We start from the raw sequence: 18,133 nt of genomic DNA on the forward strand, positions 1-18,133 counted from the left end.
CTCTCCCTTGAGCTTTGTTCTTCCTCCATGACCTCCCTCCCATTTATCTGTGTTTCTCGTAATGAGCCTAGAGCAGCAGATTTTGTCGTTACAGTAAGTCATGGTTCTTTCCTATCCCTACATTGAAACCTGTAAGGAAAGCTATGCAACTGGAGGTTTTTGTTAGTTTGTGGGAAGGGGAGAGAAGCCACAGGTTGGGTTTGTGTTTATGATTTATAAAGTTACAGTTAAAAATCAGTAGATTTGCTTATTATTACTATGCTTATATCCCATCTATACTCCAAGGAGCTATAGTGATATACAGTTTTCTTCTGTGTTATCCTCACAAAAGCCCAGTGAAGTAGGAAAGGCTGAGAGACAGTGACTGGCCCAATAATAACTCAGTAAACTTCATGGCTGAGTGGGGATTTGAACCGAGGTCTTTCAGGTCCCAGCCCGGCAGTCTAACCAATAACCCACACTGGTTGCATTCTACAAGCATAGATCTATACTTATGGTTGTTACTGGAAATGTCCGCACCCCGAAATCCAGCACTGAGGCACTCAACAGCTGTGTCGAGTTGCCAACTTATGACTGTCCAGTAGTGCCAGCTCAGAGCAGCTGTTAGAGCTTGAATAGACTGAGCACTGGTATGATCTAGCAGGTAGGTGTTACCTTGCTGTTCATGAGATATTCATGGCATGGGTAGATGGTAGAGGGTTTCTAACTTAGTTTGGAAAATAGACTGTAGTACACAGCTAGGAGCTTTGCAATTTGTGATGACGCCTTCCAGCTGATAACAATTGGAGAAAAACAGTTAAGTTGCTTTAAATGCACAAGTTTTGTAAGGGAAAGCTCAATCTTGCTTCATGTGGAGGGCTGCCTTCTTCACATGGAGACAGACTTCTGTGACAGTAGGCAGATGGAGGTTAGCACTGCCTGTTTTCGTTCTTCATGCATTTTTGCACAATATCTTACTAAAATGCAGTTGTGCTTTAAAAAGACTCCTGTAGAATACTGATCTGTGCTTCTGAAAGGGAAAAAGAGTAATGTAAAGTAAAAGTCTGATATGGTTTGACACTGTAATAGGTTCACAGGAAATGGGATTTCTACTGCCTCAATTCTACAGTGTGTGCAGTTTCTATCTCTCTTTCATTCTGTAACTTTGTTTGAAGTGGTAGACAATGCAAACTATGTTAATTCAACAAAACTTAACTCCCAAGGTGGTTGTGGCATAATTATTCCAATTGATAACCAGCCTTGCCCACATGGGTAGCTAATGCCAGACTAAAAATACAGAATGCGAATATAAAACACATAATAAAATGAAAACAAACCAATAAGCCTCCTCCCATAAACACATTTAACATTTAGATATAAAGATATATAATGAAGGCACCAGGTGAGCCTCCCTGGGGAGAGCATTCCACAAATGAGGAGCTACTGCAGAAAAGGCCCATGTTGCTACCCTTAGACCTCTCATGGGGGAGGCATGATTGTAGGATCCAGGTCAGCTCATATGGGTAGGGCTGGTCCTTGAGGTATTTTGGTTCTGAACCGTTTAAGGCTTTATAGGTCAAAACCAGCACTTCATTGGGTTCAGAAACTAATTGTCAGCCAGTGCTTCTTTCTTCTTCTTTGATGATCACTCGTAGCCGAGTAAGATTGACCTCCATGAACACGGTCTTAAAAGTGTGTCCCTAGGTGATTGTGGAGGCCAATTCTGGATTCACACATCCTTCCACAGTGGGGACATAGGTTTCTGGGTGGGAGTTGATCATGGTGAGGGTTTGCCAAACATGCCTTCCTCTTAGATCATTTTCCCCTTTTGTCCTGAGTTCAAGCATCTTCAATGTCCATGACACCTTTGGTATAGGCTGTTCTCCAATTGGAGCGCTCACAGGCCAGTGTTTCCCAATTGTTGGTGTTTATACTACATTTTTAATGGTTTGCCTTGAGAGAGTCTTTAAACCTCTTTTGTGACCACCAGCATTACGCTTTCCATTTTTAAGCTCAGAATAGAGTATTTGCTTTGGAAGACAATAATCATACATCCAAACAACATGACCAGTCCAACGAAGTTGATGTTGAAGAATCATTGCTTCAACACTGGTGATCTTTGCTTCTTCCAGTTGATGGAATCTTTTGAGGAGTTGGAGATGGTGTTTATGAGTGATCCATGTTTCAAAACTGAACAGTAAGGTTGATAGTGCCAGTGCAGTCAGGCTAGGAGCAGTATAATATCCTCAAATCGTCTTGCCCCAGTGTGCAGCCTGGCCACCAAATTCTGCATCAGCTGATGTTTCTGAACCATCTTCAGAGCCAGCCCTACATATAACAGGTTGCAGTAATCTAACCTAGAGGTTACTAGAGCATAGACAACAGTAGTTAGGCGATTCTTGTCCAGATAGGGGCACAGCTGGGCCATCTGAGCCTCAAGCTGACAGCAAAGGATACAGAAGTACCCCCAAGCCACATACCCTCTCCTTCAGAGGGAGTGTAACCCCATTAAGAGCAGGCAACCTCCCGTCCATCTGGTCCAGGGAACTGTCCACTAAGAGTGTCTCAGTCTCTGGATTGAGCTTCAGTAGGACCAGAACCATTGTAAAATGATGCCACCCACCCATAACTCAGACAACCGCTCCAGAAGGATTTCATGGTCAATGGTATCAAAAGCTGCTGAGAGATTGAGGAGAATAAGAGACACATTTCTCCTGGCCATCTCCCAACAGAGGTCAAAGCAATTTCTGTGCCAAAACTGGGCCTAAAGCCTGTTGGAAGTGGACCTAAAAAATCAGCTTCCTCCAAGAGCAATCAAGGATAATCAAACAACAAAAAACAATCCCTCATTGCCTATTTCCTTCACTTTCTCCTTTCTTGCTATTGAAGATAAGCTTCATAAAAGGAGGTTAGGATATTTCCTTCAGAGTTATTGATGGTGTAATAAAATTAGAAAACAATACTTAACCTTTTGTTACTGTTTAATTTGTAACTATCTCAAATATTCTTCATAAAACAGATAAATAACCAGATATTGTATGGAAGAAGTCACCAGAATGCTTCTGCAATCATTAAGACGGCACCGTCAAAGGTCAAGCTGGTATTTATACGGTAAGAATGGCATAGTCATTAACTCTTGTGCTCATCATTAGTGGCCTGAACTTGGGGGAGCTGCAAAATGAGAAAGATTCAGTATTCAAATGAAACTGAGGGCTGCTGAAGTGTGCTCCATTTGTCACACCGTTCCCTTTCTTTAATTTTTTTCCATGATGTAACCTCTCATTCTGGTGGTGCCCTCATCTGAGTCTACTGAAAACTGATATGTCAATGCCTCGAAATTAAATTACTTTCACATTTTAGCAAGTCATGGAAGACCAGTGTGATAGATTAGAACAGAGCATAAGGTGGTTTGGTAGAAGGCAATCCAAGTAAAACAGAGCAAGGTGCTCTTCTTCAGTTTAATGGCAGATCGGATAATATTAAACTAACTGGATATTGTGTCACTTCCTTGAGCAATTCAGGATCCAAGTAGGAAGGGAGAACAACTAAATGAAAGCAGACTCTCACCTTTTTCATATGTATTTCATGACTGCAAATCAGGAAATTCTTCTCATATAAGCCAAGCCTGATTCAGAGGTGGTGAAGCTGTGGCTCTCCATATATCACTGGATTTCAACTTGAATCGTTCCTCGGGTTAATGGGAGTAGGAGCATGGCTATATCTGGACAGCTACAACTCCTTAATCCACTGGTTTAGGCCATATGTCTGGCTTGCTGTGCAGAAGTAGAGAGCTCCTGGAACTGGAAACGACATGAAAATACCCTGACATGGGGGGTTTGGGGCGGAATTATCTAAACCTAAATCAGTACACAGTTGCTCCAGTTTGGAACAGAAATGGGGAACCTGCAGCCTTTTACCTAATTTCATGTGATTTGGAGGGAGCCCATGGGACAGAAGGTGGGAGGGAGAGGAGAAATGAGGTTGGGGGAGATGAAGAAGGTGGAAGGAGAAAGGTAAAGCCCTCTGTGGTTAGTTCAGGCCTCTGGCAAGAACCAAAGTCCCTCCCTCAGCAGCCCATTGGACTAGAAAGAAGGGGGAGGGAGAAGTCAGATGGAGAGAGAAAAAGTAGGGGGGGGGACTCTGCCTACTGCAGCCATCTGGCCCCTGACTTTAGCCCTAAAAGGAATGAAGCATTCAAGAGAGAAAAAGGCTCCCCACCCCTAGTCTGGAGACTCCTTGGATGAAATCCATGAGGACGATTTGTGTTCATGTCATTTATTTGTCTTTGTTGCCATATTTTGATTATTACATATATCCATTCAGTTAAAAGCAAGGCAATCACTGTACTCTAGCCAGCAGGTATAGTGTGTTCAAAAGAAGGTTTCCATTTCCATGGCCTCAGCTGAATGGGGAATTGTGTGCATAAACAGGTCCTGTGCTGGCGGCTAACCTTTCAAATCAGGTAGTTGGGGTTGTACACATGGAGACCTTTCAGAAAGAACCTGCCAATCAGCTATTCAAGGAGAGGCGCAGGGGGCTCGTTTTTTAATGGTTCCCTCCTGTTTCTCCTTCCTTGCCAAGAATCCGGCTGGTGGCATTTTAACCTTTTGAAAGAGCTCCTTACAGGTGGATCTGATACTCTCATTTATGCAAGCTCAGTTGGGTTGGTGCATTAAGTCTATACTGCTGGGTGGTCCCAGAAGTGATAAGAGAGCACAGGAGGCCATTGCCTAGCAACTGAATGACCAGGTTTGGTTTTTTAATTTGTGTATATTACACAAGCAGAAAGGAGGAAAGACAAGGTAGCATTGGCATGATACGAGAGAAAGCAGGTGCAAGAAGAGAAAGGCCTGCTGACCTTAGGAGTGCATCTCTCTTTAGCTCTTGCCCTTGCCATTCCAGTCCCTGGGCAGTTCTTTAAAGCAAGGAAAGTAATTCAAGCTGGCAACAAACAGGAAAGCCAGCATTTCCTCAAGGGCAGCCTGTCCCATTTCCCCACCTGAGGCAAAATGGGAGTTACCCCTCCTGCCCCTCTGCCATGCCCCACTTCCGCTGCTACCGTGCCCCAGCTCTCACTGTATTCGGTGGGAGCCAGGGTGCTCCTCATAGTGTTGCCCCTCACTCAGCTTCTCCACCCAGGGGTGGGGAAGATGCCAGAAGTTCTCTTGAACTTCCACCACTTGAGGCAGGTGCTTCACCCCACGCCATGGGTTCTAGTGGTGGGGAATCTGAGGCCTGGTAGCCAAATGTGGCTCTCTAGGCCTCTATCTGGCCCTCTCTACACAAGCCTCCTCCCGAAACCATGCAAGAAATGTGTCCTTGCTTGTCTGGATGGAGAGGCGCATGTTTATAAACCTCTGACTTTTCAGTGGCTGTATAATCACTTGCCCTGTCTGCTTTTTTGTCACCTATCAGTAGCATGGAGCCCTCAGAAAGTTGCCCCCAAGGGGATGTGGCTTTTTGGCTGAAAAGGGTTTCCCCATCCCTGCTCTACAGGATTGGAATCCGGCTTAGTTACTAAACCCATGTTTTGCTTTTACTGCTACAATAAGCTTTGCTGACTGTGTGTTTAGTTCAGCTTTTAGCGTACTGCCTAATTAGATTTTAGACCTGTGGCTGAGACTATTGTTTTATTCAATCTTTTAAGAAGGTAGAGTGCCCAGCAGATTTTTAGGTGAAGAAAAATGTATTTGTGACATGTTAGTTTGGATGTAATGATGCCCTGGTGCAAGTGAAAGATGCTTGTGTTTGTGTGGAAATGGAGAAGGAGAGAGAAGACCAGGAGGTCTCCATTTTCTACCAGTTTTTGAAAGTGCCAAACCCTGTCTTGAATCAAACACCATTCTGAAGGGTCTCACTGACTCCAGGAGAGGTTTTCCAGGAAGATGAGGGAATGCAATTAGACAGGAAAGTCCATTCTGCTATGTGAGAACACCACTAGCAATTCTTAGAATCCATGTTGTTATTATTTGGCCTTTGCTGATAGTGTGACTGGGGAACAAATGGCAAACTGGTTGGTTGGTTCACTGCAAGGAAGACCATTTCAGGACTTTTGTCATCACTTTGGCTGGTAGCAAAACAGCTCACATTGCAGATGGGATGCCTCATCTGTGGAATGCAAATAGGTCGGCTGCCACAAGGTAAAGGTAGGCAGCGGACAAGCCTGATAGATGTGGAAAGCATTTTTTGAAGCATAGTTTTGTATATGATCTGGTATAACATTTTGAAAGAGACTGGGGAAAGAAATTAGACTATACATGAGAGGCATGGGAATATGGTGAATGGAGAAGGAACTGAGAGGTGAAATATTGTAGGATGTATAGAGGACTTAAGTTCGCTAGGAACACCAGCCAGCCAAACAATTAAGCATGTCCTTTAATCTCTCCCAGACCTTGCCTTTGGCTGATCTATATCACCGCAGGCATGAACTTACTAAAAGGCTTCACTTTACTCTGCCCTTATCACATCTGTAAGGCAGGGATATTAATATTGGCTTAGCTTACAGTGTTGATGTAAACACAATTGGGACAATTTTGTGAGGAGGCTATTGCTGTATGTAAAAAAAAACACCTTTTTTAAAGCAAGCTTTGATGTCCTGTGGCAACCAACTACAGAATTAACATGGAAACGTGTTTCCCAGTTTTAGGATTTGAAGACTATCACTTGTTCAGATTCTCTCTTCTTAGCTGGATATTATGGAATGGTTTCCCCCTCAAGGCAAACAAATTTAGTTTGGCTGTGGCATGTGCCAGTGACTGTTAAAATCTGTTGCCTATGCAGTTAACATTATGGTTTTCTATTACATGTTCAGCCATTTATCAGTTTTTGCAGTACAGTATTCTGAAAGCCATCATGCACCAGCTATTTCTGTAGATGCTTGTCAGTTTTTAATGCATATTTTATACGTTTCACACTGGTTTGTAGCCAGAGTGGTAGCCTCATCCCCATCTCAGAATTGTCTTCATCTATACTGGTGATCAAGAGTGAAAATGAAACCGCCTCCCTCCTTGGTTTCTTGTGTAGTATAGGTCAGGGGGAAATTGACATCCGGCGGAGGAGGGTTTCTTTTCTTTTTGGCATTTTTGTAAAAAACAACAACAACAACAACAAAAACAAGCTGAACAATTTTGGAGGTTTCCTAAAAAAAACCAACCCAATTTTTGGGGTTTCCTGGTTTTTACTTTTTGAAATATGGCAACCCTATGAATACTGAAGTTTAATTCTGGTACCCACTGTTTGTTACTGACCCTGCTTTCTGAGAAATATAAGCGGTGGCTAAATCTATGCTCCATATACTTTATAAGTGAAAATCAACCTTAGAGTCACTGTGTCTGAATCTTAAAGTCTCGATAAGTTTGACCATATGTGACTATGGTTGAAGAGCAGACCCAGTAAAATGAAAAATTAGTTGTTTTCCTTGGCAGTACAAGGCAACCAGAGGAGAGATTAATGATCTTGCTTTCAGCCTCTTACTTTTCTCAGTTAGTGAAATTAAATGTCGTGTACAGCAACTCACTCTCCATTACTTAATTGCATTTGAAAATGTGTCTGGGAAAAGCTGCTCAGACAGTAGAAAAATCATATATAAAACTGGATCCAAGTGGGGTTGGTGATTGCCCTGCTCTGCAAAAGATTGGATTGGTTTATTTAAATAAATATAAAATGGGGCCAATGATAACGAATGGTTAGTTTTGCATAGGAATTGCGGTTCTCTCTTCCTCCCTTCCAATTATTTAGACAAGAGTCTAACAGATACTTGAATTTTACTTATATATAATATCAGTGCTTTTTTTTTCTTTAAAAAAATGTTTACTCTCATTTTGACTCAAGAAAATCACCATTTTATAGTTCAAATCGGGGGGGAAATAAATACACTAAATGGACAAAAGTACAAAGATTCACAAAATGTTTAGGGGTATGCGTATTCCCAGAAAAAGCACCATATAATATTATATATTATACACACACACATATATAAATCGCCTTTTAATGAGGGCCCTCAACATAAACATAAAATTTAAATTTAAAAATAAACTTAAAACCAGGAGGAGTGGAATCAAACCTTTATATATCAAAAGGTGGGGGGGGGAGTTTTGTCCTACTTGCCTTAAAAGTAAAGCAGTTCATAAATTGATATGAATTAGATCTCTTAAGAACCCCTCTTGCTACTGATGGTATAACTCAGGAAGTTTTAGGAAAGGAAGGAGGTGGCAGCAGTGGCTAGGGTCATGGCAGGGGGATTTCAGTTTTCTCCCTGACTCAGGAAGGGCATTCCAGCAGCTTTGGGGTTTTAGCTGCTCTGGAAAGAGAGAGTGAATCTCCACGTTGGAGCCACATGTATTCTCAGCTTGATTAAATCAGCACTATAAAAATTGATAATAGTCACTTGAATTCAGGTTGCTTCTACCATTATAAATTTCATGTGTGAAAAGTACTTTTTGTGAATGATAGGTCTGAAGGAGGCCTAAGGACCATTGTGTGTGGTCATTTGTTCCATTCTGTATACCAGTGTGTATTAAAATGGTGTGTACATAGTTGGCCCCAAGTTTTTTTGTGTTTTTTGTTTTGTTTTGTAAAGCACAAAACTCTGATCTTAAAAGAAACTCTTTTCCTAATGTCTTCGGTACCTTAAGCTTATTAAAGCATGGGATTGCCACTCTTCCTTGTTTTGCTTGTTTAGCTAGATGAAGTATCTATCTATTTAACAGCTGTTAAAATGTAACTTTGAAAAATGTGGTATGGATTGAAAAGCTGTAAAAATGTAACTTTGAAAAATGTGACATGAATTGATAAATTCCAAGACAATACGTGGAAATCTTAGGATTTAAATAATAACAAACCAAATATTGTGGATAATTAACAATGTATTCCTTATACAGATACGTATGGTCTAAAATACTGAACCACAGGGTATAATAATAGCTGGCACTTGTGATGATAAAGTAGGCATATGAGATACAGTTAAATTTGAGAATATAGGCACTTGGATGCAGAGATCTGTAAAGCAGAGCTCCAGCAATAGATGGAAGGGGTTAGGGGAGAAGTGATTTTCGCAAGATGTCCCTTTTCCCTGAAGTTTGCTGTGGCCTTGAAAAATCTGCTCTGGAGAATTGACATACCCTCTGCAACAGTGCAGGATGTGGCCTGGGGACTGAGAGGAGGAAGAGGAATTAGTAAAAAGTGCCTCCACCATCCCTTCTGTCGGCAGAAGCCTCTACCAGAAAGATCCTAGTCGCTTCTGCAAACAGAAGGGACATTGCCATTAACTGAGGGATTCCTTCCATTTGTGGAGGATCTCCACTGGATCCAGTTCGAATTTTAGTTCCTCCTATTTTCTGCTCTGTAGCAGGCTGCCTGCTTTGTTTGCAGAATATTTCCGGGTCCTATCACTGGCATCTTCAGGTAGGGCTGGAATTTACCATCTGAAATCCTTGAGAGCTGCTGTCAATCAATGTAGATAATACTGAGGTAAATAGAACAATGGTCAGACTTTGTATAAGGCAGCTTCCTGTGTTCCTGTACTTCTGAAATAAATCCTATGTATTCCATCGTATTATGATCCTTTAGCTGACATGCATATTCACACACTTTTCCCAGCGTATTTTTAAAAATGAATTAAAACCTGGGACTTTTTGATGGGGGCTTTTCACACTTCCACCTGGAGATAAATTATAGCATTTTGTGTCCGTGATCATCATTTTACACATGGGAGTCACAAACTGATTGTGAACTTGAGAAACATGCATGTGGAAATTCACCTTTTTTTTACTATAGTACTACTGGGAATTGAAAGGCTGTGGCAGATGGTTGCGTTTGTGCTGAGTTTTTATTGTCATGCAGTGTAATTCCAGCATTGTGTTCAGGCCCCCTCACTGGCCTGCTTTATCGTGAAAGCGAAGTTGCCATTACTTTCCATTGTAAAATAAATATATTCTGTTTTACAGCTGCTGAGATGGTAGTACAAAAGTCCATTTATTTATTTTCTGTGGTGCCGTTTAAAGCACGCCATTACTTTTGAAGCAACCTCCTTTGAAGCAGGACTAAAGTTGTGTTGAATATGTACGGTCACAGCAGGAATAGATTATGTGCAGCAACCTCTTTTCACCTAGTTTTCTTTCTTTTTCTCTTACCTCAGAGAGAATTGCTTTATATGAATAAAAATTACCATCTCTTTCTAAAATTGCCTATGGTGCAGATTTAATGGTGATGAGGAAAGACAGGTGGCAGAGGTGTGCTTAAAAATTGCTCAAAACAATGGCAAGGATCCAAAGGGCACTTGAGGGTGGAGTTACTATGCATCATTCCCTACACAGGACTTCTTTTGGAAATGGCAACCCTGCATTGCATTGTCACATTGTGTGTTTCTCTGTACTCAGTATCATTACAGGACTGGGGAAACAACATGTGTAAGCCTTCCTAAACTACTGTGCAAAGGTGCTGCTCTGATATCTGGTTCTCCCCTGAGGCACAAGCTTTTCCAACAACTCCCCAGCCTTTAAACTGCAGCTCTTCACACTCCTTCCCTAAGATTAGGAGAGGCTGGGGAAAGGGAATAGCTTTGCTGTATGTGCAGAACTCGCCACAAAGCCTTCTTGCTGCCTAAATCAAAAGAGAGGACTTTTATAGAATGTCTGAAGTTGTTTCACTGCTTACAGATCTCCTCATTAGAGGCTGCATCAAGTGCTGTGGATGCTTTATGCTGATTTCCTTGTTACTTGTGCTGATTAGCTGTTTTATATGTTTTTTTCAAAAAAAAAAATTAAACCCAACAACTGGCAGAACCTAAATTGGCACCAGACAGAAATTACCAGGGTTATGGAGCTTTTAGATATGCTGATTAATTCTCATCAGCAGGAGCTACATCATAATTGGTTTGTATGCTTGGGAAAACAAAAGGAGCTAGAAAATTGCTGTTTAACATGCTGCACTGTTTTAAAGGGAGGTTCTTGGAAATGTGAAGTACAGCTAAGTATCATTTATCTGTAAGAATATTCTGTGCACTTCTGTATGCATTGTTCAAATATTGTCATTTCTAGCTGCCCAGCCCATCAAGTTTTGTGCTAAACAAGAATATGAGAGGTTGAAAGTATAATATTGATGGCCTTAATCAGAAACTGTTTCTATCAACTATATCAGTACATCACTACAGTGCTTCCCCCCCACCAAAGTTAGGGGTACTCTCATTTTCCTACTCATATTGAAATACTGCCCCTCAATGAGGCCAAACTTAGATTCACAAAATGTTTAGGGGTATGCATACCCCTGCGTCGTCGCCCCCCCCCCCCACAAAAGGCTCTGCATCACTAGTTATTTGAAGAAAATGTATCAGTCCTTGTTAGGCCACTTGCGGGGGCTTAACATGGCAATCCAGTGTGGTATAGTGGTTAAAGTGTCAGACTAGGACGTTGCAGTCAGGCAACCTTGGGCCCATCACAGTCTCTCAGCCTAACTGAGCTTGCAGAGCTGTGAGGATGAAATGGAGAGGGGAGAACTATGTAAACCCCCCCCCCTTGAGTTCCTTCGAGGAAAGATGAGATATAAATGTAGCAGCAGCAGTAGTAATCCTTTTAATTTACAAAGTTTTATACTTCATTTAAAATATTTTTATATGTTCTTCATTGCAAATACAAATCCAGAGGGGCTTACAAATTAAAACAAATCCAGATGCATCATACTAGTACTATAAACAATGTGGATAGTTACAACCAGTCAAATAAAAAAATATATCAGTGCTGGTACTTTAGGCCGCCAAAAACTTGGCCAAACACCCATGTCTTCAGCAAGAATCGAAAGGTTAAAGAGTAGGCCTCATCCATATCTCAGAGGGAAAGGAGTTCCAAACTAGGTGCCACCACTAAAAAGACTTTCTTCCCATGTTGCCATATAGCTCAGCTAAGAAGGGTTCCCTAGCAGATCTTAACAAGCAGGCAAGTATACACAGGATAAGAAATTCTCCCAGGTGTCTATTCCCCAGATTGTATCTGGTTTTGTAAGTCAACAGGAGTACCCTGAAGTGGTAACATAGAGAGGGTCTGTATATTTCTTTCAGAACTGGTATTACGTATTTGTGACAGGACACCCCAGATAAAAGTGTAACCACCATATTTTGCACTATCTGAAGCTTTCTTCAAGAACAGCCCCACACAAAGCGCCTCCAGTCTTGAGGTCTCTGTTTCACTGTGAGCTTCTGAATGCCAGTTAGTGGGAATCACAATTGGGGTGTCTGCTGTTGACCTCAGATCCTGCTTTTTGACTTCCCATAGGCATCTGGTTGGCCATGATGAGCCATGGGTCTGGTCCAGCAGGCTCTTCTTATGTTCTTATGTACTTTGGCAAGGCCAAATGTGGTAAAAGGCACTTGAGCCTCCAGTGATAATGGCTCTGATGGCACTCCCAGGTCACATGCCAGTTCCTTCAGCAAGAGTGCAACCTGTCCAGAACAGAAAACCTCCCTGATTTCCAGACCTATACCTTATCAGGATTTATATTCAACTTATTGGCCCCCCTTTGACCCACCTCTGTATCTAATCACCAGTCCAAGACCTGCACAGCCTCGACTGGCTCAGTTGTACAGAGAAAGGTAGTTGGGTATCATCAGCATACTGATCACACCTCTCTCCAAACCCTCCAATGTGCACTTCCAACAGCTGCAAATAGATGTTGATATAAAAAATTACCGTACATAAAATTGATGGGAGCATAGCGTGCTATGTAAACGTTACAATATTGAAAGCACTGTTGGAAATAGCCATTGGCAGGAAACATAAGCAGGAAATTGATGTGCCTCTAGGTAGACCTGTTAAAACAGTATGCTGGCCAGCCCCACTAGGCAATAGCCCTAATCATACTATAAGTGGTGCTGGGTTATTTGCATGCAATTTAAAATATGGAAGCTTTCCAAATTACAATGCATTTCCAATGTGGTTCTTAGTGCTAAACTTCTTGCCCCCTTGTTTTAAGCAAAATAAAGAGACAGATGCATTATTTGGTCAGTATCTAAATGCCTTACATTTTTACAGGGCTATGTATTTTATTGTGTTGAAGGTGCATTTTTCTTGCTCTTGCTAAACGGATCTGGATCTGGTCAGTGCATAGTTGGGAGCCCACCTTGAAATTCTATGTTTGCCACCTTAAAGGAGGATTATAAATGCAAGAGATAACTAAAATAACCAATAAGAGAAAATGAAGATGTTTTTGCAGTTTGTCTAATGTATTGATTCCCTCTCCTCTCTCTCTTGCTCGCTTTTCAGCAATGATGATGCATTTAACCAGATGGCTGTTGCTCCTTTCCCATTACCCTCCAGCTCCCAGTCTTCCATTGAGGTAAGATACTTTCTGATTAGTGTTTCCTAAATGAAAGCAATTAATCATAATTAGCAGATTAATATAAACCATGGCATTCATCTAATTAAACTCTACAAAAAAACATTCAGCAGAAGGCCAACAGAGCATGAATTTCCCTTCATAATGCAATAGCTGGCATGGTTCACTGTTGTGCACGTCTGTTTGCATTTTTTCAGTGATGCAAAATCAGCTCTATTTAAGTTTGAAACATTAAACACAGAGATGAACTATTCTGAAAACCTGATACCTGAAGCACTTTTCTCTCCCAAAACCAAGGACGGAGCACGCCAGTTCACATAGGGGCACCCTCAGTGTTTTTTGGAGTGACATCCTTGTTGATGTACCGTATTTTTTGCACCATAACACTCACTTTTTTCCTCCTAGAAAGTAAGGGTAAATGTCTGTGCGTGTTATGGAGCGAATGCCTGTGGGTGGCGGGGGGGATCTGCTGCAGTCGTGAGCAGAGGATCCATGGTTCCCCTTCCTTCCCTCCTCCGTGGTTACAAAGCATAGATCCACATGGATCCTCAGGATTTTTGCATTGGGCTACTCCAAACTCACTGTCAGATCACATGTCTGTGGCCACAGCATGAACCACAAAAATCATATATCCACTATTTCGTTTAGAATATTTTTTTTCTTGTTTTCCTCCTCTAAAAACTACGTGCGTGTTATGGTCTGGTGCGTGTTATAGAGCAAAAAATACGGTATATGTGTGTGTTAAAGAGCATAATGAGAATAAAGGGGCTTGCTGTGTAGGTCAGCACAACCTCTTTATATGAAGTTCTGAGACAAATAGGCAGCATATTCAAATGATACAGTATAGGTGTTGTGTACTCCAAGCATCTACCTTGTCCTCTCATAGCTGCATTCTGTAGAAGCTCCTCATAAACAATTGTCTTGTCCATCAATACCACCTGGGCATTGAGTCTAGGAACATGTACCTTCTGAGACCAGCACTCCAGAAAGGGCCAAAGCCTCCATAACACTGCCTTCAGAAACTGTTCCAGCTAGGCAGCCCAGTAAGATACTATGGCTGATGATATCAAAAGCTACTAAAAGGTTCAGGAGAACTCACAGGGTTGCACTCCCCCTGTTCATTCCCCTATGTAAGTTATTCATCAAGTTGACAGCCATATCTTTCCTAACTCAGTTGGAAGGCTGGCTAAAACAGATCCAAATAATAATGAGTTTCGTTCAAGACTGTCTGGAGTTAAAAGGCTGCTACTCTCTGCAATGCCTTTCTCAAAAATTGTAAATTAGTCACCAGGCAAACACTTGAATCCAAACTCTACCCCAGCTCCAAATTAGGGTCTGATTATCACTTTTAATGGATCATGCCATCCATTAAAACAGAAACCTTCTATCACGTTGTTAGAGTCAACATGACATTGGAGATAGAGAACTATCAACAGTGGTATTCCCTTGCATGCCAGAGCATCAGGTTGAACTTTTCATCTTGTGCAGAATTGAGTGTGAATTTTCAAGGACAATGGAAAGAGTTTCACTTGTACTTATTCCTATCTGAACGTAATAACTATTGTCAACAATAGAACATTCTTCTTCTGGGTTTAATGAATATTAACAATTCATGGATTCATGGAGTGGATCCAGAGGTAGACCTTGCATATGTCCATAGAAAATGCAGCTATTGCATGTGCCTACAAGCCCTCTAGTAACGCGGGTGGCACTGTGGGTTAAACCACTGAGCCTAGGGCTTGCCAAGTAGAAGTTTGGTGGTTCGAATCCCCGCAACAGGGTGAGCTCCCATTGTCAGTCCCAGCTCCTGCCAACCTAGCAGTTCGAAAGCACGTCAAAGTGCAAGTAGACAAATAGGTACCGCTCCGGCGGGAAGGTAAATGGCATTTCCGTGCACTGCTCTGGTTCGCCAGAAGCAGCTTAGCCACATGACCCGGAAGCTATACGCCTGCTTCCTCGGTCAGTAAAGTGATATGAGCTCCACAACCCCAGAGTTGTCTGTGACTGGACCTAATGGTCAGGAATCCCTTTACCTTTTACCTTTACAAGCCCTCTGTCTCCAAAATGTGCCATCCACACCACAATACAGAAAATCGGAAAGCCAGAAAAACCTATGTACATAGCAAATAATTCAAGAAAATGTGCCAGGCTACAAACTGCAGGTCACATTTCGACCTCTTCACACAACTACATCTGGTCTTATGCCAACTTCACATTTGAACCTCATTGAGTTGCCTTTGGGAAAACCACCATTTTGGACAATGGCCAGTTTCTTCCAGCATCCATTGAAAACAAAACAGTATCTGACTCATAGAGAAAGTAGGTTTCTACAGTCAGGAAACCCTGGGATTGCTGCCAAACTTATTTGGAAGCCAGGCCAAAAAGATGGTGTATCTATATTGGTGAAATATCATAATATGGAATTCCAGAAGTTTGATAATGAGCATCTATTATGTTGCCTTTTGTTTTGACTTGCAAGCCCAATGATTATGCATGGCAACTTTATAAATAAGAGAAAAGATTTTCCTCCTTCACATTGGTCCATGCCCTCTTCAAATACGCTTGTTCTCATTTTTATTATAGAGAGTTGATTTTCTATCATAACCCAGGAGTAATGTGTCAATTTCTGGATAATTACTGTTTCCCTGATTGTATTTTATTTTTTTGCTGAATTGATGTTCCTTGGTATTTAGTCAAATATTTCCTCCTATTATCCAGTTCTTCTGCTTTAGTTTCTTTGTGATTTCTCACTCTATAGCATTTTTTTTCACTTTGTGTGTCTTTTATACCCAAACAACATTATTCTGGTAATGACTTGGTGAAATACGTAACATTATTAAGTTGCATAGTTTAATCATGTTGCAGTACACCATCGGTTTTTAAAATGTTCCTAAAGATGTGGGGTGTGCTGGTGCCCTGTGCCCTGTGTGTGTGCACAGTGAAGCAGAGCAGACTTCACAGGGATAACTCTAGAAAGCCTGGCTTTGAAGGCTATGGATACTTTCCAGTTAATTTGAACGGAGGATTTCATCTTCTGAAAACCTGTTATTTTTCATTTCTGTTATTTATAAGCTGCCTTTCAACCAAAATTGGTTCCCAAGGTAGTTTACAGAATTTTAAAAACTTACATATATTTAAAACCAACAATAAAACTTCAGGCAGAAAACTAAACCAGGCAGTTAACTATTGCTGTTTTATTAAGAGTTTGTGAGTGTACAGAGCGTGGCTCATTTGATACATGTTCAGGATCTGGGATTTATTAAACTTCCCAGGTTTTCTTTCTTTCTTTCTTTCTTTCTTTCTTTCGAGACACATTTCTAACTTTCTAACTGTTGTGCTAGTGGACCAACATCTGAAAATGTACTGTACGTGTGTTCTCTGCAAAGGAGTGAAAAACCCAAATACTCAGTGTTTTGTACCTTATTCTCTTCCTACTGCTGCTTTTTGGTTCCTAACCTCTATACAGCATGCTGTTTGTGGGAAATGTGCCATCTAAGGCAAGGCTGGGATTGCAGTGAAGTGACAGAAAACAAGAGTGATCTGAATGGTCATATGTGGATATTTGTGTTTCCAGAGGCTTGTGGACCATATCCCAGATGACCAGTTGAACACTGTTCATGAAAGCAAGGCTAATTTGTTGAGTCTCCCTCCAAATAAATATATTCTGTAGTTTTATTGTTAAAATTTTAAGTGAAATTCACGTTCCTAAATTGAAAAACAAAACTTTTTCACCAGGACCACAGTACCACCGAATCTGCAAGTGGTGAAGAAGATACCAGTTGGGAATTTCTTACAAAAAGCTCAACGGATGATGTGTACACTAAACTAGTAAGCATGCACTGCAAGAAATATGCAAATTTCTTTACAGAGTCAAGGTTCCAGTAAGGGGGGGGGGGAATGAAAATGAAAGAGAAGCAGGATATGACATTGGTGCAGTTTTGCACACTGTACAGACCAGCCCCAAACAGCAGAGAAACTATAATTGAATTTTGGTGCCCTATATGTGTGTTAGACTTGAACCTTGGATTCTCATGTTGGGACGGGGCAAACAATCAAAACTATAATTCTTTTGGTGAGTGTAAATTAGACAGAGAGGGTAAAATGATGTCAAGCTGGCACAGAACCATGCATGGCTTTGAGGACCATAGCTGTTTAGAGATCTTGCTAAGTCCCTCTTTATTTCCACTCACCAGGATTTGTATTTTCAAGTGTATAGCTATAACTGTAAGAGCTAAAAACTTAACATTTGAAAAAGTTAATGAACTGTGAGATTCTCAAGAAGATAAATTCAGTCTCAATTCTGAATTCAAATAATCAATTCTTCTCTTCTGAAACTCACATCATCTCAACCCCCACCACACACCCCTCTGCTAATGAGATCTAGCATAAAGTTCCTAGTAGTGGTTTGATAGTGCCGTTTATTCCCTGTGGAGAATGTTAGAGAAGAGAGAGAGGCTTGTTGACGGGCTTTCCTTCAAGTGCTTCTGCCAACTGAGGCGAAGTGGTTGGTTACCAGAGTGAGAACCTCCTCAGTGGTGGCACCCTACTTGTGGCATTCCCTGCTTGCCCAGAGACGCCTAGCTGATGTCAGTATTGCTATCCTTTCAATGCCAGGCACTTGTGCACTCTCAGGCCTTTAAATGTATTTGTCTTTTTAAGGTATTGTTGTTTATATTTTATTTATTCGCTTTATTATCTCATTTTTGTGAACTGCCCCAGAAAATTTGCTAAAGAGTAAAATACAAATATTTCGAATAAATGAATTCATCCACCTGGCAGTCAGGAAGAGTGGCACACATCTGTTCTCTGGTAGTACTCAGAAAATACATTT

General features: G+C 41.3%; 1 protein-coding gene across 7 annotated transcripts in view; it reads left to right on the forward strand.

The window, feature by feature from the left end:
* The window catches only part of PATJ (PATJ crumbs cell polarity complex component), a 157,752-nt gene that overhangs the window by 101,405 nt on the left and 38,214 nt on the right, over window positions 1-18,133 (forward strand). For 6 of the 7 annotated variants that reach the window (XM_081867110.1, XM_081867108.1, XM_081867114.1 and 3 more), the window contains 3 exons: window positions 2,999-3,090; window positions 13,230-13,302; window positions 17,038-17,130. In XM_081867110.1, the coding sequence (XP_081723236.1) occupies window positions 2,999-3,090; window positions 13,230-13,302; window positions 17,038-17,130 (258 nt within the window). The remainder of the gene's footprint in view (window positions 1-2,998; window positions 3,091-13,229; window positions 13,303-17,037; window positions 17,131-18,133) is intronic. The other variant, XM_081867112.1, reaches the window with a different exon arrangement.

This window comes from Podarcis erhardii (assembly GCF_964252035.2).
Source record: "Podarcis erhardii genome assembly, chromosome: 6".
NCBI classification, from domain to species: domain Eukaryota; kingdom Metazoa; phylum Chordata; class Lepidosauria; order Squamata; family Lacertidae; genus Podarcis; species Podarcis erhardii.